This window comes from Medicago sativa, chromosome 2, assembly GCF_051527215.1.
Source record: "Medicago sativa cultivar Bolivia chromosome 2, Bolivia_mono, whole genome shotgun sequence".
NCBI classification, from domain to species: domain Eukaryota; kingdom Viridiplantae; phylum Streptophyta; class Magnoliopsida; order Fabales; family Fabaceae; genus Medicago; species Medicago sativa.
This window is the reverse complement of record NC_140750.1, coordinates 54,542,152-54,567,877: the sequence shown is the minus strand read 5'-3', so window position 1 is coordinate 54,567,877 and position 25,726 is coordinate 54,542,152. Positions and strand designations below refer to the sequence as shown.

At 34.2% G+C, this 25,726-nt stretch overlaps 3 protein-coding genes across 12 annotated transcripts; 1 reads left to right on the top strand and 2 right to left on the bottom strand.

Moving 5' to 3' along the window:
• Positions 1-4,035: 4,035 nt before the first annotated feature.
• Positions 4,036-8,574, bottom strand: LOC146948967 (uncharacterized). Its single transcript, XM_085745101.1, has 6 exons — positions 8,401-8,574; positions 7,298-7,328; positions 7,140-7,199; positions 5,683-5,977; positions 5,384-5,500; positions 4,036-5,266 (listed from the first exon to the last, which is right to left on the bottom strand). The coding sequence occupies exons 2-6, from the start codon at positions 7,309-7,311 to the stop codon at positions 4,241-4,243; spliced, it is 1,512 nt and encodes a 503-aa protein (XP_085601227.1). The 5' UTR covers positions 7,312-7,328; positions 8,401-8,574; the 3' UTR covers positions 4,036-4,240.
• A 7,521-nt stretch (positions 8,575-16,095) lies between these two features.
• Positions 16,096-24,450, top strand: LOC146948966 (pentatricopeptide repeat-containing protein At3g57430, chloroplastic-like). 10 transcript variants are annotated; one of them, XM_085745092.1, is made up of 9 exons: positions 16,173-16,298; positions 16,579-16,613; positions 18,011-18,078; positions 19,037-20,578; positions 22,347-22,451; positions 23,046-23,152; positions 23,246-23,439; positions 23,865-23,892; positions 24,125-24,443. In XM_085745092.1, the coding sequence occupies exons 3-4, from the start codon at positions 18,061-18,063 to the stop codon at positions 20,513-20,515; spliced, it is 1,497 nt and encodes a 498-aa protein (XP_085601218.1). In that variant the 5' UTR covers positions 16,173-16,298; positions 16,579-16,613; positions 18,011-18,060; the 3' UTR covers positions 20,516-20,578; positions 22,347-22,451; positions 23,046-23,152; positions 23,246-23,439; positions 23,865-23,892; positions 24,125-24,443. The 10 variants fall into 10 exon arrangements, with proteins under 10 accessions (XP_085601219.1, XP_085601216.1, XP_085601218.1 ...); XM_085745090.1 differs by lacking the exon at positions 23,865-23,892 and having other exon boundaries at positions 16,131-16,298; positions 16,456-16,613; positions 24,125-24,450; XM_085745095.1 differs by lacking the exon at positions 23,865-23,892 and having other exon boundaries at positions 23,263-23,439; positions 24,125-24,450.
• LOC146948965 (endochitinase PR4-like) lies at positions 24,398-25,726 on the bottom strand. Its single transcript, XM_085745100.1, has 2 exons — positions 25,116-25,726; positions 24,398-24,901 (listed from the first exon to the last, which is right to left on the bottom strand). The coding sequence occupies exons 1-2, from the start codon at positions 25,555-25,557 to the stop codon at positions 24,495-24,497; spliced, it is 849 nt and encodes a 282-aa protein (XP_085601226.1). The 5' UTR covers positions 25,558-25,726; the 3' UTR covers positions 24,398-24,494.

The following is a 25,726-nucleotide window of genomic DNA, read 5'->3' as shown; positions in this document are numbered from 1 at the left end:
TACCCCTTTTGCAAAAAGCCAATTTTGACTTGGTCAATCCTACGTGTCATGCCACCTGGGTATTTTTTGAATTAAAAAATAAAAGAAAAAGCCACTTGTGTATTTATAGAATTAAAAAAATAAAAAAAGAAAAAAAAAAGGGGAGGCACGTGATTTGCTCTCTTCCTCCCCATTCTTTCTCTTCCTCCCCATTCTTTCTTCCTCTTCCTTCTTTCCTAACCCACCGCCCCCTTTTTCCTCCACCCACCGTGGTGCCTATACCCACCATTCATGTGTTTGCATCAACATGGGGGGTAACTTTATATTGCCACTTTCCTTCATCAAGCTCAACATAAGCCTTGTTATCATTTCACCCTCCACATTAAAACAATAAGTCTCTCTCTCAAACCGCCATCTTTATTGTTAGATCTTGACCACCACAAATTGTTTTTCGACAAATTACCATCATAAAAGGACTCTCCTTCGTATACCCTACAAAACCCACCAAGAAAAATCATGTTTGGATGACCTTGTTCCGGCGGCCACCGCAACGGGAAACATCACCACCGTGCCGGAAATTTTTGTTTAATGTTAGCAGCGGCCGCAGAAAACATGACAAAACTTGAAATTAAAAACCTCATCAATAATAAGAGTTTGAAGCAGGGGGAAATTTTGAAGCAGTTTTATCAGCCAGCTCCACTTCAACATCCCATAATTAGGCATAAAGTTCAATGTAAGCTCCAGGTGGGTTAAATTGTGAAACACGCTATGTAGTTGATATGAATACTTCTGCATCAGTCACAAAGACAAAATATTGCAGGGATGCGTAGAAAAAAATGGCGGAGAAATTTTTGTCATGTTTTTTGTTTAATGTTGGATTTCTAGTTTGTTGTGGTTTGTTTATTCTGGTTTGTTAATTATTGTTTGTGAAGTAGCTTGATTTTTGGTTTGTTAATTTTGGGTTTATGTTGTTGCTGGATTTTGTTAATTCTAGCTTGAATTTTTCTTGTTAATTAATTCTGGGTTTATGTTTGAATGATATGGTGATATTATGGATTTTCTTTAAGAAGAAGGAACTCACGTGCCTCTCCTTTCTTTCCTTTTTTTTTTTTTTTTATTTTTTTTTATTTTTTAAATTCTGTAAATACACATGTGGCTTTTTTTATTTTTATTAATTCAAAAAATACCCAGGTGGCATGACACGTAGGATTGACCAAGTCAAAATTGGCTTTTTGCAAAAGGGGTAGACATGAGGGTAACTTTTGCCATTTTTTTTAATAGGGGGCCAAAATTGCAACTTATGCAAAGTTAGGGGGTGAAAAGTACGTTTAAGCCTAAATTTTAACACAGTTAGGGGGAGTGAACAAAGTGGCATAGTTCTTTTCATTTTTTAAATTAATAAAAAAAAAAAAATTTGTATGGTTGCAAAGATTACACACCAAAAATCGAAGCAAGTAATAGGAAAAGCTATAAAAATAATCAAATGATAATCACCAGTTACTAAATAAACCTTTATACATGTACAAAACTTAGTTACATCATTCACTACACTAGGTAGGGTACCAAGTACCAATTTGCGAGTCATAACCAATTGATTCGGTAACTCATAAGAATTCTGCAACCATGATATTCTTCAGCCAAATAGTGAACTCACTACACATAAGAATCTTAGAATCAATTTCATGAGAATGAATGAACCTATAAAAAAGGAGGAATTATTAGAAACATTAGAAACCAATATCAAATACACAAAGCTCGTACTGAAATTCACAAAATGCATCAATTATGAAAACCGAAAAAAAGATATATAGTTAGTAGTGCTTAAATTATAGAGAAGAATGATGTATAAAAGATGACGCAGATCATATGAACTCAACTTAAATGTCAACAAAATTAAGGAAGTTCTCAATATAACATATATCGAGAACGAGAAGCTCTAGGGTTTACAAGAAATGATAGAAGTTTTTTTTTTTAGGGAAGAAATGATAGAAGTTTGCTAACTACAACCAATTCCATAAGGAAATAAAACCCCAATCAAAATTCTCGTGAGCTTAACTTGATATAGACAATGTATAATATATGCAAGGTCGGCCACCACCAAAAAAAAAAAAAAAAACCCAATCAAATGAATATTAGCCCTAATCCCAAATGTGGAAAAATAGAGAAGAGGCAGAAAATAAGCATGACACTAAAAAAAAAATTGTTGATTTCACTGCAGTAGTATGGATTTCATCGGGACATCAATCAAGCACACATCATCATATGTTGATTTATGGGGGTATGTGAGTGCTAGATTAATTGCCCCGAAAAAATCAACACTACGGTGAATAATTACAGCACCTTGGCAATTTAAGATACAAAGTGAAGTGTTCTCTGTTCCATGCTAAAACCTCATCTTCAGTGTTACTTTTATAGATAATTTCATTTCTCTGTTTCACAAACCACTCGATGTGGGACTTTTTCTATTTTCTTTTACCAATTCACGCTGCTCCATAGTTGTATGTCAACTTCAATGTGGGTTATTTTTTGGACCTTTGCCAACAAGTGCCCACACTCATTAAGAATTTCAAATTAAAAAAACTTATTCTTTAAAAAAATTAAATGTTTCAATTTTTAACACATAAAAATAATGAAATGATAACCTGTGACTTTATGAGCATTCATCATTTTCAGTTTGTTTGTTATTTTTGTACTCTGGTATAGTTCTTGCTCCACTGGCAGAACACAACCATTTCTTGTGAATAATAAAAGTAATTCAACGCAGTGAATCACCAGTTCTAACACAAAGCTAGAATGGATAACGTAGTATTCAAATTTGAGTTATGAATTGTTGAAATTGTAATGAGTCATCAAGGTTGAAATAGATCCAACACTTGTAAGTAGAATGCAAGAACGGATAACGTAGCATTCTATTTTGAAAACACATCCAGGCTACATGTACATATCGGTAAAATTATTAAGTCCAGACCTGTTACTAGGATTGGAGTTATGAATTGTTTAAATTTTACAATTCATCAACTATAAAAGGATAAAAGGATAAATTCTACAAATATACTACCAGAGTAGAAATCAAATACTAAAACTAAGCTTTAATAAGAGATATCATCATATGCTATAGCCCATAATTTATCCATTATTTCAAGTACATTGTCTGACCAATCACATTAAATATAGCACTATCCATACATATACACATCAGAATAATGTAATTTTTTTGATAAATAAGATGTATTATATTAAAAATGTAATTTTTTTGATAAATAAGATGTATTATATTAAAATAATGAGTAATGACAAACCAAAACAGAGAAACTAAAGTGTTTCTATACCTACCATAGTAAATACCAGTTACCACATACATTATATAACACGAGTCCATGACACAAACTCTTAAACATGCACAGATTTGCATCCTCAGATACATTATTGCATAGTTAGCAATTGAAGTCTTAAAAAAAAACTTTAGGAGTTATGAAACAAGGATTTAATGATAGGTGGGTATTTATTTTATCTAACAAGAAAACTGGATCAAAACTTGTATTTTCTAAAAATTCACACTTAACTTAAGAATTCAATAATTATTGTACATAGGACCATTTCAAAATTTGGAAGTACCAAACAAAATTGACTTATTCCAACTCCAAGCATGTTAGTTTCGCATGCAAAAGAATGTTCATATAGATATTCCTTATGATACTTGCACTGATACTCACATCCAAGAGAGCATGTTAGTCTGGCTCAAACAGAATTGCTTTATTAAAATAAACGGAGATTTGGTGATCACCCTTCTCTCGTTAAATTAAACATCAAATGTTTGTGATAGCCCTTTCCCTTATAATGGTTGTGGGTTGCTTGTGAGGGTTCGTTGCCGGCGGTGAGAGATACCATGTCATTGAAGAACAAATATGGCACCAACAACAGAACAGCACATGTACGTGCCCCCAAAATCATTTGGAGTGGCAAATGAAGCAATGCGACAGAAACAAACCAGTTGCAGACAATAAAACTTAGCACACCACACCACAAACACCATTAAACAAAAATAAAAGAACAAGATGGCATGAAAATTTGGAGTGCGTTAATAGCGTGAGTTGAACTCAAATCTGTTAAGTAGCAACCTAAACATATATTCTATTGATAGGTTCCTAACAGAACCTAACCTAGCTAAATTCATTTCTAATCTTAACTAAAAAGTAACTGAAATTTAGAAAAACTGGCACTTGTTTATATACTGAAGCCAACATTCTGAAACTTTACTTTTCTACCAAACCTTCTTCCAGCTGCCAGTTCTTTCATATAGTCCTGTCATAGAGGGGACTTGTGGACAAACAGCATCTGAAGCACCGGCCAAGCGCAGAAACACACTAGCTCTTTTATACGTTGCACCATTTTTCCTCTGTTGTCTGACATCTTTAATGCTTTCATATCGATGTTGCTTATTTTCTCTTGACATGTTATTCGCAAAATCCTTTCCATTGGCATCGTTCTGATTCTTCGAAGCAACACCCTTTGAAGAAAAATTTAAGCGAGAAAACACGCTGGTTTTTTCTTTGGGCTCATCACAATACATACCCTTTGAAGGAAGGGAATTCAAATGATCACTTTCATCTTTGGACTGGAAGTCACTTACAGCAGCAGAGGAAGAGTCACCCAACTTGTCAGATTCTTTATCACTCAGCAGAAATCGTGGAACAGGGATAGAAGAAACAGCGTTTCCAATAAGCATATCTAACTCTATCTGTTCCTCATCTGAACCCTCGCTAGAATTACCAAGCTCCCCGTCTTCAAGGTCAGAATGGTCAGTTGAACACAACGGTATAAAATCTTCATTATCATCCTCAAAAATATGGAAGTTTTCTTTCTTCTTTCGCATTGTAGGAAGCTTATGTGATTCATAGCTAGCCTCAAAAATATGGAAGTTTTCTTTCTTCTTTTGCAATGTAGGAAGTTCATGCGATTCATAGCTAGCAGCAGAGTGAGTCCCAGATGTCACTGATTGATTGAAGCCAGGGTGTTCAGGATCATAAGCATCAACATCCAAATGCATGCTTTCACCCTTTCCGAAAGACTCGGGAGACAGAGAAAGCTTTTCCACCTCTTGCTCAGCAGTTACTGGAGTTCCATGGTTCACGTTGAGCTTCCTTTTCAGAGGGTTAGCAACCCTCCCTTTCTTTAGCATATCTTCAATAATCTGAAAATCCCACTTTCTTATTTTCCTTTTCTTCTGATGAAGAGAGCGCGGAACTTCACGTTTTCTTGAATTGAATAGCCACATCAGACTTTGAACCTGACAGTCAAACAACCGGAACCATAAAACAACTATGTATCATGCAGGTTATTCACGCAGACTCCCGCATATGCTTGTAGATAAAGTAAAATGCTGCAATAATGAAAAGGAGCAGACCTGATCTTCAGACAAACCAAAGTTGAATTTGTACTTGGTAAAGTAATTATCTCGAATAGCATCACAAAACTCATTTTCGAAAAGAGGGTCGCAGCGCAAGATTCTGGTGAATTTAACCTGGTCAAAACCTTAAACATAAGAACTCGCAAAAATAAGAATATTCTAAAAATAAAAGTTTATCAAAGTAATAGGGAAAGCAAAATATAAACACAAGTAGAATAGAAAAATGAATATATGCCAAATCTGTGTGAATTTGAATTGAAATAATGCAAGCATAATATGAAAGTAAGGATAAAAACCTGTGCAGGGAACTGCTGTCCAGATGAAACATATGCATGAGGAGCAATATTCATGCCACCATCTGTTATTGCTTCAAAAACCCCATGAAGTTTCCTCTCTTCAAATTCGAAAAGGAACAAAATCATTCCTGCCTTGACGTTTTTAACAAAATCAGAAAAACCACCCGGTAGCCCAAACAAACTCCTCTCAAAGCATTCTTTCAAAGTACTTCTATTGGACATGAAGATGGCACCATGCTCGGGAAAAATTCCAGACCCCTTATTTTTGCACAAATCTCCAGCGTCCATTTTCGTTCTAACAAAAAAAACTGTGTAGGTTAGAACTTACTTAAAATCCTTACACCTACTATGTAATATTATTGAAAAATTAGCACACGGACAAGTAAATTTCAATTACAAGGGCCAAGTTCAATTCAAGAAGCAAATAGTTAATGTTATACATATGCATTACATATTATAGTACACTTGTGAGAAGTGTAGAGTAATCCATACTTCAAAACTACCCCAATATTTCAGTTTTCTGCACTTGAAATTAGAAGTTGGGGTTGAGCTACATGCATCACTAAAGGGACCCGGGACCCTGCCAGATTTTGATCGCTGCACTACTAGGAAGAAAACCCATTCTCTACATCAGACACTTATCAAAATAGCCCTAAAAAGGAAACACCATAAACCATCACAGGAGCCCAACCTTAAACCTCCACAGTCACTACCTCCACCATCACCCTTCATCAAGAAACCAAACCACAACCAGAAACTAACTAGTACCCTTCCTCTTGAAGCCAGTAACTCTCCTTCACCATTCTCATTCACACCATAATCCACTACTCTTCTACATTACATAACATTAACCAAAGTACACCACCTTTAGCCACCACTGCAAACAAAGTCCACTAACCACATCAAAACTATTGTGAACACATTCCCTCACTCGCAGAAACCCGCCATGAAACCGGTGTCTCCGCTACTAAAATTCTACATCCCGTTCCATTTCCCTCACAGCCTCACCCACCACCCATTACTACCTTCCCAGCGCCCCTAATTAGAATACCACCATTCATATGATTCATTAAAAATCTATAAACTGGATATGCTATTATAACTCCATTTTGTTAATAGCACCAACCACAAATTAATTGTTCCTTCTACACATCAATTTATAACTCCTACACAACACATTAATAGTTACACTAAGATGCAATAACTCATTTTATACATGAACCATCAAGTTCAAAACACTAATTCTACATAAATACAGTTCAAAAACCTAATTCTAACAAAAAGAAATAACAGATTTAAATAACTCATTATATATAAAGCATAAACAACCATAGATTACACAGCACAAATTAAGAAATAACAGGTTAAAAAAATTGCTGATTCTAACAAGGATTTATTTACAATTTCTCAATCAGATTCTACAAATTTGGAGTGGAAATGAAAAAATAATGAGAAACCTTTTAAACTGCGGTTTGAGCCTTGATTTTCTGTTTGATTGTCCTGTTGTTGTGGATTTTCTGAGGAATCAAACAAAAAGAGAAAGAAAAAAAAAACCTGAAAAAGCGATAATAAGAGAGAAAGAAAATATGAAAGAAGTTGAGAAGTAAGTACTCACTCAGAACTGGACATTGCAAAATGGTGTCACTCTGCACATAAAAAATTTGGTCATTAGAATTGCCATAAAAAATCCTTAATCCTACTACATAATAATACTAAAAAATTAGCAGACGCGACAAGCAACTTTCAATTACAAGGGCCAAATTCAATTCAAGAAATGAATAGTGGATGTTATACATATGCATTTCATATTATAATACACTTATGAGGAGTGTAGTGTGATCTATACTTCAAACTACCCCAAGGTATGAGTTTTCTGCACTCAGAAGTGGAAGCAGGGGTTGAGCTATATGCATCACTAAAGGGACTCAATTCCCTGCATTCTCTACATCACACACTCAACATATAAACCACCACAGGAGACCAACCAAACCTCCTTAGACCTTCACAGTCACTACCTCCTCCATCATCCTTCACTGACAAACAAAACAACCACCAGTACCTAACTTGTACCCATCCTCTTGAAACCAACACCTCTTGTTCACCATTCCTGTTGACACCACAGGCCATTAACCCTTTAACACGCATTACAAACTCCACTAACCATATCAAACCTATTATGAACCTATGATACCAGACACAACATTGACACAGACACCAGACACAACACTGACATATCGACACTCGACACTGATAATAATTTATCTAAAGAAATGGGATAGTTGAATGCAATCACATGTGTTGGTCTCAGACATTGACACGTGTCAGACACCAGACACACCTTAGATCAAAAAAGTGTGAGTGCTACAGATTTATTATGAACACATTGACTAACCCATAAATTATTATACTATAGGCTACTATTATAAGCTCAACTCCATTTTGTTAATAGCACACTGCACATTACTAAAATGAATGTTTACATGAAGCATGAACCTAGAAAGTAAGTTGATTCAAACCCTAATCAAGTAAAAATCATAGATTTACACACAAAGCAGAAATATGAAAACAACAATAGATTAAAATCAAAAACAAAAATGGTTATTGATAAAAAGTTGGTTTTCAATTTCTGAATCGTTACAGTTATAAACATTTTCGAAAGTGCAAAAACAAATAAGATTGTACAAATTCGGAGTGGGAAATGGAAAAATAATGAGAAACCTTTTAATCTGCGCTAATATTCTTCTTGATTTTCTTGCTGTGGTTGTTGTTGTTGTTGTTAGAGAGAGAGAAGAAGAAGAAGAGAGGAAGAGAAATGGGTGAGAGTGAACACTCACACTCACTCAGCAGAAGAAGAAGTTGGCATTGTAATATGGCGCCACTCACCGCGTCTTCAGCGTGTGTTAAGTATCAATGCACAAAACGACAATTCTTTTTTCATTTTAGAGGAATCAAACGACAACTTTAATTAATACTAATAACTAAAGGGAAATGGAAATGTTAACGAGTGCCCCCGGGGCACTCTTTAAGCACCTAAAGTAGTAAGATTTTATGAAAGTTTGTGCATTTATTGCTTTGGAAATCGAATTCTTTACTTTTTTTAAAGAATAATTTCCTTATTAGGAATGCTTAAAGAGTGCCCCGGGGGCACTCGTTAACAAGACCCATAACTAAATGGGTTAATTATGTTTCTAGTCCCTATAAAATAGCGACCTTGTAAGTTTAGTCCCTACTTAATTTTAATAGCATTTTTAGTCCCTATAAAAAAAATTTACTTATAATTTTAGTCCCTGCTAAAACAAAGTTTGATTAATTATCCTTAAACTCTTAAATTTTTGAACGATTTTTTTGAGACAAGATTAGAACACTATGAAAGGTTCGTTTACTAAAATTTAGAATTTTCTGACATGAAATGAATTAAATATGAATTTTTTAAAACGACAAAAGTTAAAGATAAAAAGTAATAAAATCTGGATGTAGATATCAAATTTTGCGATAATTTTTTGCGGACGAACTTTTAGTAATGTTCTAAACATGTCTGCAAAAAATTGTTCAAAAATTTAAGAGTTTAAGCATAAATTAAACAAATTTGAATTGAGTAGGGACTAATACTCAGTGCAGAAAAACAAAATTAGGGACTAAAAATGCTATTAAAATTAAGTAGGGACTAAACTTACAAGGTCGCTATTTTATAGGGACTAGAAACATAATTAACCCTAACTAAATTGCATTTAATCAACTCTTACTTGTGTCAACAAATTCTTGCTAACTCCAACTTTTTATTTCTAAACAATTCATTTTATCTCTCACAATTTTCTCTACCTGCAAATTTATTTTTTTTAAAAAAAGAATTTGATAGAAAGTATGGGTGTTAATGATGCGGTTTTGATAAAAAAAAAAAATCAATTTAAAATAAAAATCATATATGATTCAGTTTGAATGATTCTTTTAAGAAAATCGATTCAACCTAATTAAATGATGTTTAATTTAAATCTTTTTGAATTAGAATACCACTAATTAAGGTGATGGTGCTTCAGTCCAAAATAGAGAAGATCTACAAACACAAAATCATTTATATAAGTGCATTTATGTTTGTCTTCCTTCAAAGATACTAGTGATGCTCGAACCCGAAAGTGTCAGGTTTAAGGTATATCATTTTATCTCGACCAAACCCTTGGAGTTTTCCCAACTCTCGATTAGTTTGTGACAAAAAAAAAATTAATGTAGTCTTTAAATTTTTTATATAATTGACTAAATCTTTGAAAGAAGTGAAACTCTCGTATTTTTTCAACAAAAAATTGTCTCGTGATCATTTGTTTGATAGGATAAGATTCATGGTTAAGTGACAAAGCGGAACTTATTTTTTGGATTTTAATTCTTGGTTGGCCAATCCGGTAGTTTAAGCCTTTTTGTTGACTTGTTATTTTTTGCACTTGCATATGTATATAATTTACTTTGTTGAACTAATTTGAGGCACGTTCATTGTTTTTTTTTTTTTTGTTGTACAAGATCTCATTGTTTTCTGATATATTTTTTTTAGTTTCTTTAAAGAAATAATAAACATAAACTATAAATCGGACCAAATAAATTGGGAGAGGTTAAATTGAACTTTTACTCCCATTTTTTTGTTGAGGTTATATGTGGTAAAGATTAGTTTAAACCAAACATTTGCTCTGGCCAACAAAAAGGATGCGTGAACTCCTCTCCATTTTTGTCAAAATGCAAATTTTCTTTTTTCCCATCTTCTGAATATTTCATCTTTCAAATAATGTTAATGGTGGAGGCTAACATGAGGGAGCCAATAGGTCCTTCATCTAGTGAGGGAGTAAAGATGCTTTTTTTTAACCTTAGGATTAAATAAATGGATTGGATCTTCTCCACATCAGCAAGAGAATACCTACATCTCTCCACACTCAATCAAAACAGACCCCACACTTTCTGCATATGATTTTCTCTCCCCTCTATCCCTTGCATATCTTCTCTTCTATTTCTCTCTCTCAAGTTTCTTCCCCATTTTACAACCCAGTGGCTTAACACAGACTTTTCTCTTGCCCTCATTCACACCTCCTTTCCTCAAGATACTTCACTTTGCAATTTACGTGAATTGATGAAAAAAAATGGCAAAAATCTTTCATTTATGGTTACTACTATTGCTTCCTGATTCCAACTTAAACATAGTCTTTTTAATCAAATTTCATGTCATAATTGTTCAATACCAACGCCAAATTAATGTTTATACTTTCAGAGCTCGGTTCAAATTTTTTCATAAAATTATCACTTGCATCCTTCAGAAAGAGTTATGGCAAAAACCCATATCACTTGCATCTTTATCTTATCCTCTTTCTGAAGAAAATTAGTTCTCAAATTGATATGGGTTTCATGGTTTCATGGATGCTGAATCGAAACTGTCCGATGTTATAGCGAAAAGTTGCCAAATCAGTGATATAGAAACATTCAAACGCGTTTTTTTTTAGAGAACCATAAAAAATAAAATCTGTGATTAGCTTGTGGATTTAAAAAATAAGACTGTTCATTCTTCATGCCATTCAATTACGATCAAAACTGCGCAAAATAAATTATAACCATATTTATTTAAATCATTGGAACCGAAGCATGTTTGGTCGATCCCACCGTTGGATGTGGCCCTCACAGAGTTAGAAGGAAGCAGAAACTGGAATTTCTCATATCGAAATCTCTGGGAGTTGTCTACCAGACAAACAAGGTTAGACACGTTTCAGTCATCGGGGAGTTGTCCTTCTTCGTTGACTAGGCTTCTAAAGGGATAATTTGTCCGGTAGACACGTGTTCGGGATTCCGATCTGAGAAATTCCAGTTTCTGCTTCCTTCTAACTCTGTGAGGGCAACATCCAACGGTGGGATCGACCAAACATGATTCGGTTCCAATGTTAGACACGTTTCAGTCACCGGGGAGCTGTCCTTCCTATTTGACTAGGCTTCTGAAGGGATAGTTTGTTCAGTAGACAACTCCCAGGGATTTCGATCTGAGAAATTCGAGTTTCTGCTTCCTTCTAACTCTGTGAGGGCCACATCCAACGGTGGGATCGACCAAACATGATTCGGTTTCAATGTTAGACACGTTTCAGTCACCGGGAGCTGTTTTTCCTAGTTGACTAGGCTTCTGAAGGGATAGTTTGTCCGGTAGACACGTGTCCGGGATTCCGATCTGAGAAATTCCAGTTTCTGCTTCCTTCTAACTCTGTGAGGGCCACATCCAACGGTGGGATCGACCAAACATGATTCGGTTCCAATGTTAGACACGTTTCAGTCACCGGGGAGCTGTCCTTCCTAGTTGACTAGGCTTCTGAAGGGATAGTTTGTCCGGTAGACACGTGTCCGGGATTCCGATCTGAGAAATTCCAGTTTCTGCTTCCTTCTAACTTTGTGAGGGGGACATCCAACGGTGGGATCGACCAAACATGATTTGGTTCCAATGTTAGACACGTTTCAGTTGCCGGATAGTTGTCCTTCCTAGTTGACTAGGCTTCTGAAGGGATAGTTTGTCCGGTAAACACGTTTAAATTTATCTTTCAATTATGTGTGTTCATATAAAGTTTATTTAGGCTTGTGTCGATGTAAGACTTTGTCTATATAAAAACCCATAATTAAATGAATTAATTGATCATTTCAAATCTATTAATAGATATTAAATATTATATAAATCCGTAGATTGCTGAATTGCTTGCGTGGTGCAGTTGGTCAAGGTACAGTCTTTCTTTGTGTTAGAGGATAGGGTTGGAGTAGCTGGTTCAAGTCATGCCTACGTGATTTTTTATTTTTTTTCACTTATCTTCTTCGCCCGTCAACTGTAAATGGGTTATTTTGACCCACCATTCGATCCGACCGGATCTCCCTTTCTACGCAATGAAATGCAACTATATTTACATAGTTTTGGTCGGAATTAAAATTCAAGATGAAATCACATACTTTTTTTCCAAATCCACAAGCCAATCGTAGATTAATTTTTGAAGGTTCTTGCATAAAAAAACTTGATGATATTTTTTTCTTTCACCGAAGTTACAAATTTGATTTTTGTTTTATCTATGAAAGCCAAATTGCAGATTTTTAATTAACAGGATGCAAGGTTAAGATCCCTCTCTAAAACAAGAGTAGGTAAAAACCTAAAGCCGTCTATTCAATCCAAAATACAAAAATAAAAATGCAGAAAATGTGTATCAGCGAGATCACTCCCATCAACACAAATTTTTATTCTTGGTTGAAGTTCACACTATGCAGCCACACAATAACAATCACACAATTTTGGCACTACATCAATTTTAAAATAATTGCTTAAACGAGAAACACAAACAAACCAACTCTCTGTACTGTGTTTTTAGGAGTGTTTCCACAACCTCAACAAAGTCTACTCCATAACAAAGAGTTAGAGTTACAAAGCGATCCAATGATATTAAATTCCACTCAGGCCTGCACCAACGTGTTCGACAACAACAACGTAGTCGCTAAACGTAGAGAGATATTGAAGAGAGGAGAGAGAATTGTAGTTAGAGGGAAGAGAGGATAGAGAGGAGAGAGAAATTGTACTTAGAAGAGAGGTTGATACGTTTGGATTGAGTGTGGGGAGGTGTAGGTGCTCTCTTGCTGAGGTGGAGTAGATTCAATCCAATGTTATAATCCTAAGGTTAAAAAAAAGCATCTTTTGCTCCCTCACTAGATGAGGGACCTATTGGCTCCCTCATGTTAGACCTCGCCAATGTTACTAGCTCAAATTAAAAAGCAAAACAAATGTACAATACGAAAAACCACTTTGGACCAAATATAGGTACTATTTTTCCTTATGGAGTTATGCAACAAAACTACTTTTTCTATGCCTTCTCCCTTTGGTATTATGATGAAAGTGACACAATTTGGCATCAATCCCTTTAAACAGAAAAAAGCAGCATTTGACCTGCATCAAAGCAGAGTCTCAAACTAGCAATTTGGTGACATTGTCACACTTTAATCTAATTTTATGGATTAACATTTAAAAGGGCTTGCAGAAAACAAAAATTAAAATCAAAAATATATTTTAACTAAATTTTAATTTGCTCCGGAAGAAATAGGCATGACCAAAACAAAATAAAAATCCAACTGTCTGTATTCACATTTTCAAGTTTCTTATAACAAACATTCATTTTCCTGAAGAGAGATTTTTCTTATGGCAGAGCATAATTAAAACTATGGGTGGTAAAACGGGTGTGATCCATCGGCTAAGTCCCTTTAGCCCCCTATTTTAGGCAAACTAAATTGAGGTTATGAACCCATTATTTTTTGTTGGTCGGTCCAATTTTAACCTGTAAAAAAAACGGGATAGATTGGCACACATACTTAAAACACTTTTTTTTTAAGGGACTTAAAACACTTTTTATTTACATAACTAGTTAGTAGTAATAGGGTCTTTTAAAAAAAAAATTATACTCAGTCATGTGAATGCAATTTAGTTGGTAGCTCTATGGACAAGAAATATAGGGGTTGGGATTCGAGTTTCAGATTCTCCATTTCTCCATATTTATAGTGTGAGTCCACACACTAAACTAAATATATATTTAAAGGAAAATGTTAACCAGTGTCCCTGGGACACTGGTTAAGGAAGCAAATATAGTAGCTTTTATATTGGAAGTTGTGTAATCAATTTTTTAAAAGTAAAAAAAGTGTTACTTTTAATTCAAATTTTCCTTTTTTAGATTCCTTAACTAGTGCCCCGGGGCACCTGTTAACAAAACTCATATTTAAACCATAGCGCAGGCTATTCAAACCATGTCCCACTCTATCTTTTTTTTGTCACTTTTTTTAACAAATTTTCCAAAAAATTATCATACAAGTCGTACTATTCCCAATAATAGTTTAGTCATGTAGCTCAGGCTACGGGCTATTTCATAAAAATAAAAAAATACAAAACTATGACACATGGTATTTCATAAAAATAAAAAAAAAAATAAAAAACTATGACACATGGTAAATTACATGCAAGAATTGTAGGTTATAATCAAGTTTCTTGCAAAACAAATATCATGAACTATTTGTTTTTGGGTGATGTTAACTTGTGACTTATGGGCAAATGTTAAGGAATCCAAAAAGAGTAATTTTACATTGGAAAATATGATATTTTAACTTTTAAAAAGTTGACTGCGTGACTTTTGATACATATATTTCTATAATAAGATCCTTATTGTGTGCCCTCAAGGGCACAAGTTAGCATTTGCCTTTGTTTTTTAACCCACCTATTAAGGTAGGTGATAATCATATCAAGGTTTCTTGCAAGAATCTTCAAATATACAAATACATGCAATATAATAGAAGCACCTGAGTATTAGCTACTACTACCTCCGTCCCGGTATAATTGACCTACTTTGGTTTTTCACACAGATTAAGAAAAGTGTATAAATAAAGGGGAAAGTGGAATATATTGTATTGGGAATGATAAAAGTAATATTATTTAGTGTTATATTGTATTGGGAATGATGAAAGTTGTATTGAAAATTGAAATGGGTCAGTTATTTTGGGACACTTTTTTTTAGAAAATGGGTCAGTTATTCCGGGACGGAGGGAGTATAAGGTAGGCCCTAATCATTATCAAGTTTTTTTTTTTTAAGAAATGTCTTTGTAAGCTACCTTACCAACTTCATGTATTCCCTCCGTGTCAAAATATAAGCAAAATTCACTTTTTAGGTTCATTCATTTAATGAAGTATGTGGTTTATAATATGGACCACATACATCATTAAATGAATGAATCTAAAAAGTGAATTTTGTTTATATTTTAAAACGGAATGAGTATATAGTAGGATCAAAGAAAATAAACAAACAAAAGAAACTAGGTTATTGTTATTAGGGTCATGTTAACCAATTATTATGAAGCTAACCAATTATATAAGAGAGATTTACAAAAGAAACAATTTTTTGTTGGAACTATTTCAGGTAGGTCGTAATCATATCAAAGTTTCTTGCAAGACCCAATGTTTCTTGAGCCATTCAATTGCATTGTTCAAAAAATATTATGTACATACCAAATCAAGGTTTTTTTGCAAAACAAATCACATAAACTATATTTTTTTTTGAACTCGCCTATTAAGGTAGGCCATAATCATATCAATGTTTCTTGCAAGAATTCTCTTTGTAAGCTAGACATGCTTATTAGTTATTACTAAAATCTTTTGACAATTATGGTTCTCATTCCGTCCCATAATACCTGATACAGTTGACCTTATTACGCATGTCTAGCTTAAATATCTTGAATAATATATTATAAATGATTGATCCGTCCTTAAAAATTTGAGGATGAATTTGCCTATTCACTATAACTTTTACGAAACGTTACCCTTAAAAACGGTGATCAACAGAACAAAACAAAAACAGTGACACCTTCATTCAGCTGCTTCACATCACATCACATCACACACTCTCACTTAATTGATGCTTTTTTGATTTTTAATTTTTAATTAAAATTTCGATTTTGGAACAACCTGCGACTCTTGTTCGAGTTATCCGAGGCCACTCCTTTTAATGGCTTCGTCCCTTTTCACAAAGATTCTTTTACGCCCTCGCTCGGTTCACACTTCTTTCTTTTTCTCTCACAACCCACCGATTCTCTCTTCTTTCTTCAATGTAAGTAAGAATCGCTTTTTCATCTGGGTATTATTTTTTTTACTTCAATTTTGTGGGTTTATAGATTTTGGGTTTTTTTCTTTGGTTGTAAAGTTTTGATTTTTAAGTATTGGAATTGGAATATAAGGTGGCCCAGATTGTGTATTTTGTGTTTTAGGTTCTTGATTGATCAGTTGAGTGATGATATACTTGTTTGAATGTTATCACATTGATCAAGACATGAATGAAATTAATCCTTGAAGAATAGATCCATTGATTTGACTTCTCTCAAGTTTTCCAGGTTTTTTCTTGGCACAGCTACACCACAGTTTACAGGTTTGTTTAATTTATTCCATATTTGTATCCTTTACTAGCTACATGTTTTTTTTAGAGCTTTTTACTACATGTTTGTTAAATGGTGGAAATGGATTAGTTGTGTTAGTAAGTTTGTTTGGATATGTGCTCATCACCATGTTTTTTTTTTTTTTGCTCTTTAAAAAAATGTCTGCCACATGTTTGATTTTATTATTCACTCAAGACTAAAAGAGTATAAGTAGATATTGGCAACTAATTATCCTGAGGTGTCTAATCTTTAATGACGGTGGATTTTATTTCTTTGGTATGATTTTCAATTTGTTAGTTACACTAATTTTCTAACTTGCTTACATTTTGATTTTAATTGGATCATGTTTTGTTAGACAATTGAATATCCTGTTCGTTTCATTATAGTTTGATACCAAAATTTCATCCCAACAATATGAGATTGCAAAAAAATCCATACCTGCAAAATTACACGTTAGCTCAACTTTGATGTCTTTTTTCTCTCTTTCCAAACTTATTAGTTGAATAACCTTGCTTTTGTCAAAACAAGATAAAATTAAAGAATGCTGCTAATCTGTTATTTTTCACAAGTGAAAAAGATTTAGACAAAACACTTGAAGCATGAAAAAGTTTCAGACATGCATTATTTTAGATTATGTTGCTATGCAACCATGAATTTCAAGCAAAAAGATGTCTAAATGGCTATTTAGACAAATCAATATAAATTTTTTGTCTTCTTTAAAGACTGGAAGTATATTTCTTTTGTCTTCTTTAACGACTGTTAGAATTTTCTTTGCCAAAAATCCGAACTCATGACTATTTTCAAGTTGTGTTTAATCTTTTTGGATAAATGGTACTTTATAAGTTTTGCATATAAAATTAAAAAAAATGTAGTATTTATTAAAAACACTATATTTATGTTGATATTTTGATAATTGTCATGATTTTTAATATTTTATCGTATCGACTTTCTCATAAAGAAAAATTGCTAATTGAAGAAAGATATGTATAATAAATAGAGGCATGTAAAATAATGTAGTTGGAAATAGCAAAGAGGTCTTATAAAAAGGGACAAAAAAAAAAAAAATTCTCAAAAAGGTTTATAATTAGAGACGGGGTAGTATATTGTTTTTTATATGATTACCGTAAAGTCCTTTAAAAAAATATTACCGAAATGTCACACGACCCGTGCGAATGCATGGGTCTTTTACTAGTTTAATATATTTATGAAAACATGAAATGCACATTATGATAAGTGTTACAATGTGTTTTTTTTTTTATGTGTGAAAGGAAATAACACAGTACAGAAGCAACAGTAGCCATCTTTGAACATCAATGGCCATTGAGTGCATAAATATCCGTGTCTCTTAAAGTAACAAGTTGGTTGATTTCCGTTTTGACGTGTTTTGCAGAAAAATCAACCAAGGCAAGAGGCTGTTAGCTACAAGTCCTTCTCAAATTCATGATAAGGGTAAATTGGGTAAGCATTACACTATTTCAAAGCTGTTTGCTTAAACTTTGAATGCTATGCATTATAACCCTTTTGTATCTTTGTGTGTGTGCATCTTGTCCCCGTGTCCTGTATTTTAGACATTGCATGTGTTGTGTCCATGTTCATATTGTGTCTAGTTAGATTTTTAGATGTTCATGGGGTTTTGTCACGTCACTGTACCTTTTGGTCTCCCTCCCTCTCTCTCCACACACACATAGTGATCATTCATAATCCCCTATATCTTCCTGATGTTTGCATTGTATGTATGTATATTACCTTAGTCACGAAGGCTCCGATTCATTAAAGACTGATTGGCGTCTTGTGCTTGAAGAATTTTTTTTTGAATGTGTTTTCTGTTTTTTTTTTGTCAAGACAGAACATGGTATTTAACTGTAGTGGAATTTTTTTATCAATAAATAAATAAATAGTGGAACAAATGAACCTGAGAGAGGGTGTGAAGTGCTATGAATCTAGATGATTGATTGGTAACATTACCACAATATATGGGGTATTGGATGTTTCCACCAATTAAGCCTTAATGGGTGTATTTGGATGTTTCCACCAATTAAGCCTTAATGGGTGTATTGGGAAGTTTCAATAGTTAATTGGGTGCGCAAAAGAACCGTTTCAAGTGACAGGAAAAAAAGGTTTTTTCTGGGTGTCTGAGAGATAAACCGTGTTTTAAGAAACCGGGTTGCCAGCCCACGAACCCGGAGAGATCAAGAAGATGAACAAGATCGATTTGAACGCACGATTCAACTGTCTCTACAATTTTTCGTGCCGATCCCGTCCGCGCCCACCAAATCCCGATTCTGGCCCTACACGAGCATGCTAAGGGGTTGCTAGATCATGAACTTGTACAATCTTATGTTCTGAAACGTGATGTTTTCTACCATATAGATATTATGCATAATCTAAAATTTTCGTTGATGATGGTTTGATGCAGAAATTCTTTGGAAAAGCCTGTAAAAATGATTGCATTAGAAAGCATTCTAAAAGTGCAAGTACATTCCAAGCACTAGAGTCATTAAACAGAATGAATGGACTAATGGAGAAGCCAACAAAGTATGTTCTTTGTAATGCACTTAGTACTTGTGCAAAAACCCTGAATTGGCATTTGGGCTTGCAAATCCATGCATATATGATTCGATCTGGATACGAGGATAATTTGTTCCTTAGTAGTGCACTTGTGGATTTCTATGCTAAATGTTTTGCCATTGTGGATGCAAGGAAGATATTTTGGGCCATGAAACAACATGATCAGGTGTCATGGACTTCACTTATTGCTGGATTTTCAGCAAACAAACAAGGAAGAGATGCCTTCTTGTTGTTCAAAGAAATGTTAGGAACTCAAATTAGGCCCAATTGTTTTACCTTGACTAGTGTTATAAATGCATGTGTGGGGAAAAATGGAGCCCGTGGACATTGTCCAACTCTTCATGTTCATGTCATCAAACTAGGATTTGATACGAGCAATTTTGTGATCAGTTCCTTAGTTGATTGTTATGCAAATTGGGGACAAATTGATGATGCTGTATTATTATTCAATGAAACTAGTGAGAAGGATACTGTTATATACAATACAATGATCTCTGGATATTGCCAAAACTTGTACAGTGAAGATGCACTGAGACTATTTGTAGAAATGCGGGAAAAAAATATGAGTCCTACTGATCATACTTTATGTTCCATTTTAAGTGCATGCAGCAGCCTTGCAATGCTTCTTCAAGGAAAACAAGTGCACTCTCTGGTTATTAAAATGGGTTCTGCAAGGAATGTGTATGTGGCCAGCGCTCTGATTGATATGTATTCAAAAGGGGGTGACATTGATGAGGCTCAACGTGTGTTGGATCAGACTTCTAAAAAGAACACTGTGTTGTGGACATCCATGATCATGGGTTATGCTCAATGTGGGAGAGGTTTAGAGGCTTTGGAACTTTTCGATTATTTATTAACCAAGAAAGAGTTAATTCCTGATCATGTTTGCTTTACTGCGGTCTTAACAGCTTGCAATCATGCAGGATTTATCGACAAAGGGGAGGAATATTTCAACAAAATGATAACAAACTATGGTTTGTCTCCTGATATAGATATATATGCTTGCTTGATTGATCTTTATGCTAGAAATGGAAATCTAAGGAAAGCAAGGGATTTAATGGAGGAAATGCCTTATGATCCAAATTGTATAATCTGGAGTTCCTTCTTGAGTGCTTGCAAGATTTATGGAGATGTAGAGCTTGGAAGGGAGGCCGCTAATCAGCTCATTAAGTTGGAACCATGTAATGCTGCTCCATATTTAACTCTAGCACATATCTATACAACAAAAGGATTATGGAACGAAGCTTCTGAAGTTAGAAGCCTTATGCAACAAAGGGTTAAAAGAAAGCCTCCAGGGTGGAGCATGGAGCTGGGTAGAGGTAGATAAACAGATTCATGTCTTTCCAGATGGTGATGTTACCCATCAACAATCAAATGAAATATATGCAGAGTAAGAAAGTATTTACTTTGAAATTTTAGAAGTTTCACCATATGTAGTAGAGGATATTAATATTCAAGCATAGATTCACACATGGAATGCATGTTCCATGTGTGAATCTATGTAGGCCCAATTTTAAGCTAACTTCTAACATATATTTGGAAATTTTTATTTAGAAAGCTTATGCTTCCTTTTGGTTCTTCTAATTGAATTCCCTCTTTTTATGTTGTTTTCTTCCAATCAGTGTATGGATTTGATATTTTTGTTTTTACTTTTGCTTTTTTGTGTTTTTTTTTTTTTTTTTTTTTTGTGTGGAAAAGGTTAATGATTGATATTAATTTTTGAGGGAATTTGAGTTTCTAGAGTACACCAGAGATATCTCCTTTTGAGAAAGTTATTTGTTTTGTTATTTGACTAGATTTAGTTTTCAAAATTAATTTTTGTATTATTTGGTTTTGATAAAATTCTAATAGCTGATTATATTATCAAATACCAAAATTTGAGTTCATTTATACATATGTATTGTGATTACGTGAGTGAAATAGAAGTCAACTTTGATTAGTTTTGAAAAAATTTCATAAATTTTATTACTTTTGTACCTAATGGTGGTCTAGAAATTATCATCATTTGTTGAGTCCTTGCAGCAATGTTGTTAGATTGTATTTGTTATAGATATTCACTATCGCCATGGTTGTCAAAATCGGGATCCCACTAAAGATCGTTGAGGTATAGAAAAAGCGTAGATCGTAGGATCGTAACAGGGATCGTAAGATCCCATATAATAGACAGAATTATAAAAAAACTAAGAAAGATAACCTTTAAAAAAAAACTTATATTAATCATAATTCTCATTATCTTAAACATCCAAAAACATTGATACAAAACAAAGCATCATACAAAAACATCATAAAAAAAATAAAAGAAACTTATTCAAGAGGAAGCACAAGCAAGAGAAATTTATAAAAGAATAGAAGATTAAAGGGAATTGATGATAATTGAAGAATTACAATTACACAAAAGATGAAAAAAAATCACAATTTTAGAGAAATTCCCAATTTACTAACCTAATTATTCAATTAAACACTAACAAGTCCCAAAACTGAAATTAATGAATGAATCTGGCCTTTTAGAGTGGAAAACGGGTCGTTTTCCGGCCAGAATGGGGTTGGGCTCGTATTTAAAGAAATCGGGTCAAACCCGAACCGGGTCGGGTCAGACGGGTTGCACCCGAATCAGCCACCTTCCCAGATGCGAAAAAAATCGCCGATTCAGCGATTCAACGTGTTTACGCGGCGCGCCGGCCGCTCCTTCATCTTCTCCGATCTTGGATCCGCTCCAGATCGGTGGAGGTATCATGACTCGCAAGATCGTACGATCTTGGGATCTAGATCGCGATTTCGACAACATTGACTATCGCAACCTTAAACCCTATACATTGCGGCCAGCGACTAGTACACACTGTTTTGGCCTCTGACGGCAGAAAAGTTTGTGTGTGCGATGTCACCTGTGAGTGTTGCTGGTTTATTTTATGAGGATACCGGCACGTGATGACAGTAGAGGCGCTTAGAAACTGCTTTCGCTGAAGTTAAATATTCTGAGGTTTGATCATTGTGTGTTCGCCTTGTTGAATTTGTGTGATTATTTCTTTGATTTGAGTTATACATTGTGTTTATGTGAATTGTTTTAATTCTCTAATGTATTCTTTTTATAGTTATGAGTATGTGTTCATGCTAATTTCATAGCTTTTCATCTGACGAGTTGCTTATGTTGTATAATGAAGGATCTACAAAATTATCAATTGTGCATATCAACCTCAGTTATGTGTAAGGGCTTGTGTATTTGCCATTATGGTGTGTTTGTAAGCATGGCATCACTCAATATGAAGGTGATTATTAGATTTCTTTATATAACAACACGATACTTATATGATTAATATGCCTCCATATAGTTAGGATGCAATACACATGATTGATTGTTTGTTCACTTTGATAGGTTAGGCAATATGTTTATAGGGGCTAGTGGCTATAGAACTAAATTGGGATACTTCCAAAATTAGTGTTTTTCTAGTCCAATTTATTGCATTAGCACATTATTAGTCCCTTTTTAGTCGAATTCATTGTACTGCCGATCCTATTATTTGTTGTCATGTTTAGATGGAGGATTCATTAGTCCTTTTTTTCTATTCTTTTCAACACTTGTATCTGCTCTTTCTTACGTTATTATTCGTATCATTGTTCCTTGAAGCACATTAAGAGTTACTAGTTTACAAGAAAAAGTAAAGGTAAATGACAAAGAGACATGTTTAGAGTTATTATCATTTTTTCAAATTCTCAGGAACACTTAAAGAGTATCGAGATGAAATTTGTTTTGCAGTTGATGAGAGTGAACAGTCTATCTTTATCTTGAAGCACATGAATGTGACAATATTAATTTTTTATGGCTAGTTCCTTTAGAAGTGAATCACTATCCTCTTGTACAGGAAAAGGAAGTTGGTTCTGCAGAACCTGTTAATGGGCAAAAACAGAGTTAAATTATGTGCGCGAAAGGGTCCAAGGGGAAGAGTCTAAAGAAGAAAGAGCCTTGCAGGTTTATACTTCCCAATTATCTCATATTCTCATTCATTAATTTTGAAGATTTTCCTTTGTTGTTAAGTTATATATTCTTACTCTATCTTCCTAGATGATGGTACATCATAGGAGTCTGAAGTAACGAGAAGCACAAAGTTCAAGACAAAGCCTTTGAAATATTGACCAAAGCGTATCGTTGGACATTTCAGCAGAGTTATTTGTGATTTGGATTCAGTATACCATAGATATTAATTATGCAGAGATGACACAGAGAAAAGCTCTTCAATGAAGTTCAAGAGGCTAAATGTATGATCTCGTGTTTATTTATTCTACATAGTATGTTTACTTTTTTATATGTCAAAGTCATTCAATTCTAATGTGCTTGTGTCATGAATACATGGGGAACATAGATATGTGAATTGTTTATTTATTTTTTCTTTTAATAGTTGAAAGAAGTAGTAGGCATTAGTGATCTCAAAGTGAAGTATTAGAAAGAGATGACACATAAATAAAAAACTCTTTAATGTAAGTACAATTCATATATGTGTGATATATAAACCTGGTATTTTTTTTATTTTTTTTACACAAGTAGAATACTGCAAAATTTTGAGGGTCTGTTCCTTTTTGCCAAAGACACCAAAACTCTTGTAGGAATGATCTTTGATCATGTTAGTGCCCTCTATTTGACTAAGAATAACTTTTAACTAATCAAAGTGGGGTTCTCCTAACAGATATGTATGGGATTTTTCAAAGTCAAAGGTATGTGCCAAATGGAAATTTTGGATGTAACTTCCTTTGCAAGTTTTTTCCTTTTCATATTTTGCAACTAGACTTCAAAACGTGTGAAATCATTCCTCAACATCACAACCTGATACATGACATGCTAGATATTCATTAGGAAAATGAGAAATTAAATGGAGGCAGATCATCAGATGAATTCAGTGATATAACTATGCCAGATATTCATTCTTTGGCTGTTTGCTTTGAGCAGAAAGAAAAGTCTCCTCCTGCAAGAAGCACTACTGCCACAAACACTTTAATCCCATTAGAGATGCTGAGATTGATGCGGGACTTGATCAATGGAGGTCAAAACCAAAAGTGTAGGAATTGTGTTTTTTTTGTTTTTGTTTCTCCATATACCATGCTTGAGTTCAGTTATTTTGTAAAATACCAACGTTTGTTATTATCAAGGTTTTCCATTTTCTTTGTTAAGATAGTACAGTTAATCGAATTAAGCGATGCAGTGGTAAAAGGGGGAATTGAATTGTTGAATTCGGTATGCATTATGATATCATTTATTCATTACTACATATATAATCATCAAATCAAATACTATAAAATCTATTGTATGGATTGCTAGCTTAGCAAGTAAGGTTATCACCAGGAGCAACACCCAACTCACTACAATATTGAGTGTAGTAACCAACACGAGTCTGAACTGTGCTTGGGTTAGCACCATCACATTCAAGTCGACCATTAATAGCCCTAATGGTTGCACCAAAGCCTTGGTTGATGACACCATGCACATTATTCATCCAATACCATAATGCTGTCTTGAAGGACACAACAGCATCATTGGCCACTGTTTCAGGAGAGTTCAATCCATCAAAACCATTGTCTCTTCCAGCTGGTCCATAGTTGTAGTTCCAAGATAGTTGAATCGGTCCACGACCGTAGTAACCTTTGTTAGGGGCACATGGCCACTCTGTGTTGTTTTCATCACAGTAGTCCTTTGATGGACCATCAATCTCTTCAGTATAGCAAAAATCTGCACAACATTAATATCACATGTTATGTGTGTTCATAAACACGACCCTAGTAAAAAGAGAATATGAGATTAAAAATCATGAAATTATTTACCCAATAATTGTGTTACCAAATTTGATAACAAATTAATAGTTAACACAGTTTAAATATATCATTAATTTTGTTTAGTTGATGGTTACCGAATACAACGATAAATTATGATTCTTAATACTTACGTCCAGTTTCATGTGTGAAATGAGCAAAAGCAGCAGCAACCTCACGTTTGGAGTCATCCAAAGTACCAGACCTACCAAACTGATTATAAGAATTAAGTGCATCAAGAAAAGCAGCTCTTGTGTAGAAGTTCTTTCCTGCACAGCTAGAATCAGCTTGATCAATTATACTATTGAAGAAATCTTGTGTAAGGATGTCAGCCACATTAGCATCATTGTTGGGCAAACTTGGTGGTGTTTGGCCAGCATAACAAGGACCTTGTTTGCATCCTGTGCCACAATATGCATCACCATTACCACAATACCCGTATTGGCTGCAACACACTCCTTCAGCACACCCACAATTTTGAGCACTAACATTTTTTGGAACCATGATCATAATGAAAAAGGCTATGGCAAGTGTTGCCATACATATGCTTAGTGATTTGTTTCCCATCATAGTCATATTATGAGAGGTATTGAAGTTAATTGTTCAAGATATTTAATCAGCTGGTGGAGGGTGTGTATTTATACCGTTAGTTAGTTGTGGTTGTGATGAAGAAATGTGTAATTAGTTGACAAATTTGAGTTTGAACATTTCAACATTGAAATTGCAATCCTTTTCTAGAAAGCAT

Excerpts from the sequence above, each read along its gene's own strand:
- LOC146948967 (XM_085745101.1), bottom strand. Across the intron at positions 5,501-5,682 it reads GACAGCAGTTCCCTGCACAG|GTTAAATTCACCAGAATCTT; the intron begins GTTTTTATCCTT and ends GGTTTTGACCAG. Across the intron at positions 5,267-5,383 it reads TTGGTTTGTCTGAAGATCAG|GTTCAAAGTCTGATGTGGCT; the intron begins GTCTGCTCCTTT and ends TTTGACTGTCAG.
- LOC146948965 (XM_085745100.1), bottom strand. The coding sequence starts at position 25,557 with ATGACTATGATGGGAAACAAATCACTAAGCATATGTATGGCAACACTT. Across the intron at positions 24,902-25,115 it reads TTTCACACATGAAACTGGAC|ATTTTTGCTATACTGAAGAG; the intron begins GTAAGTATTAAG and ends AATGTTGTGCAG.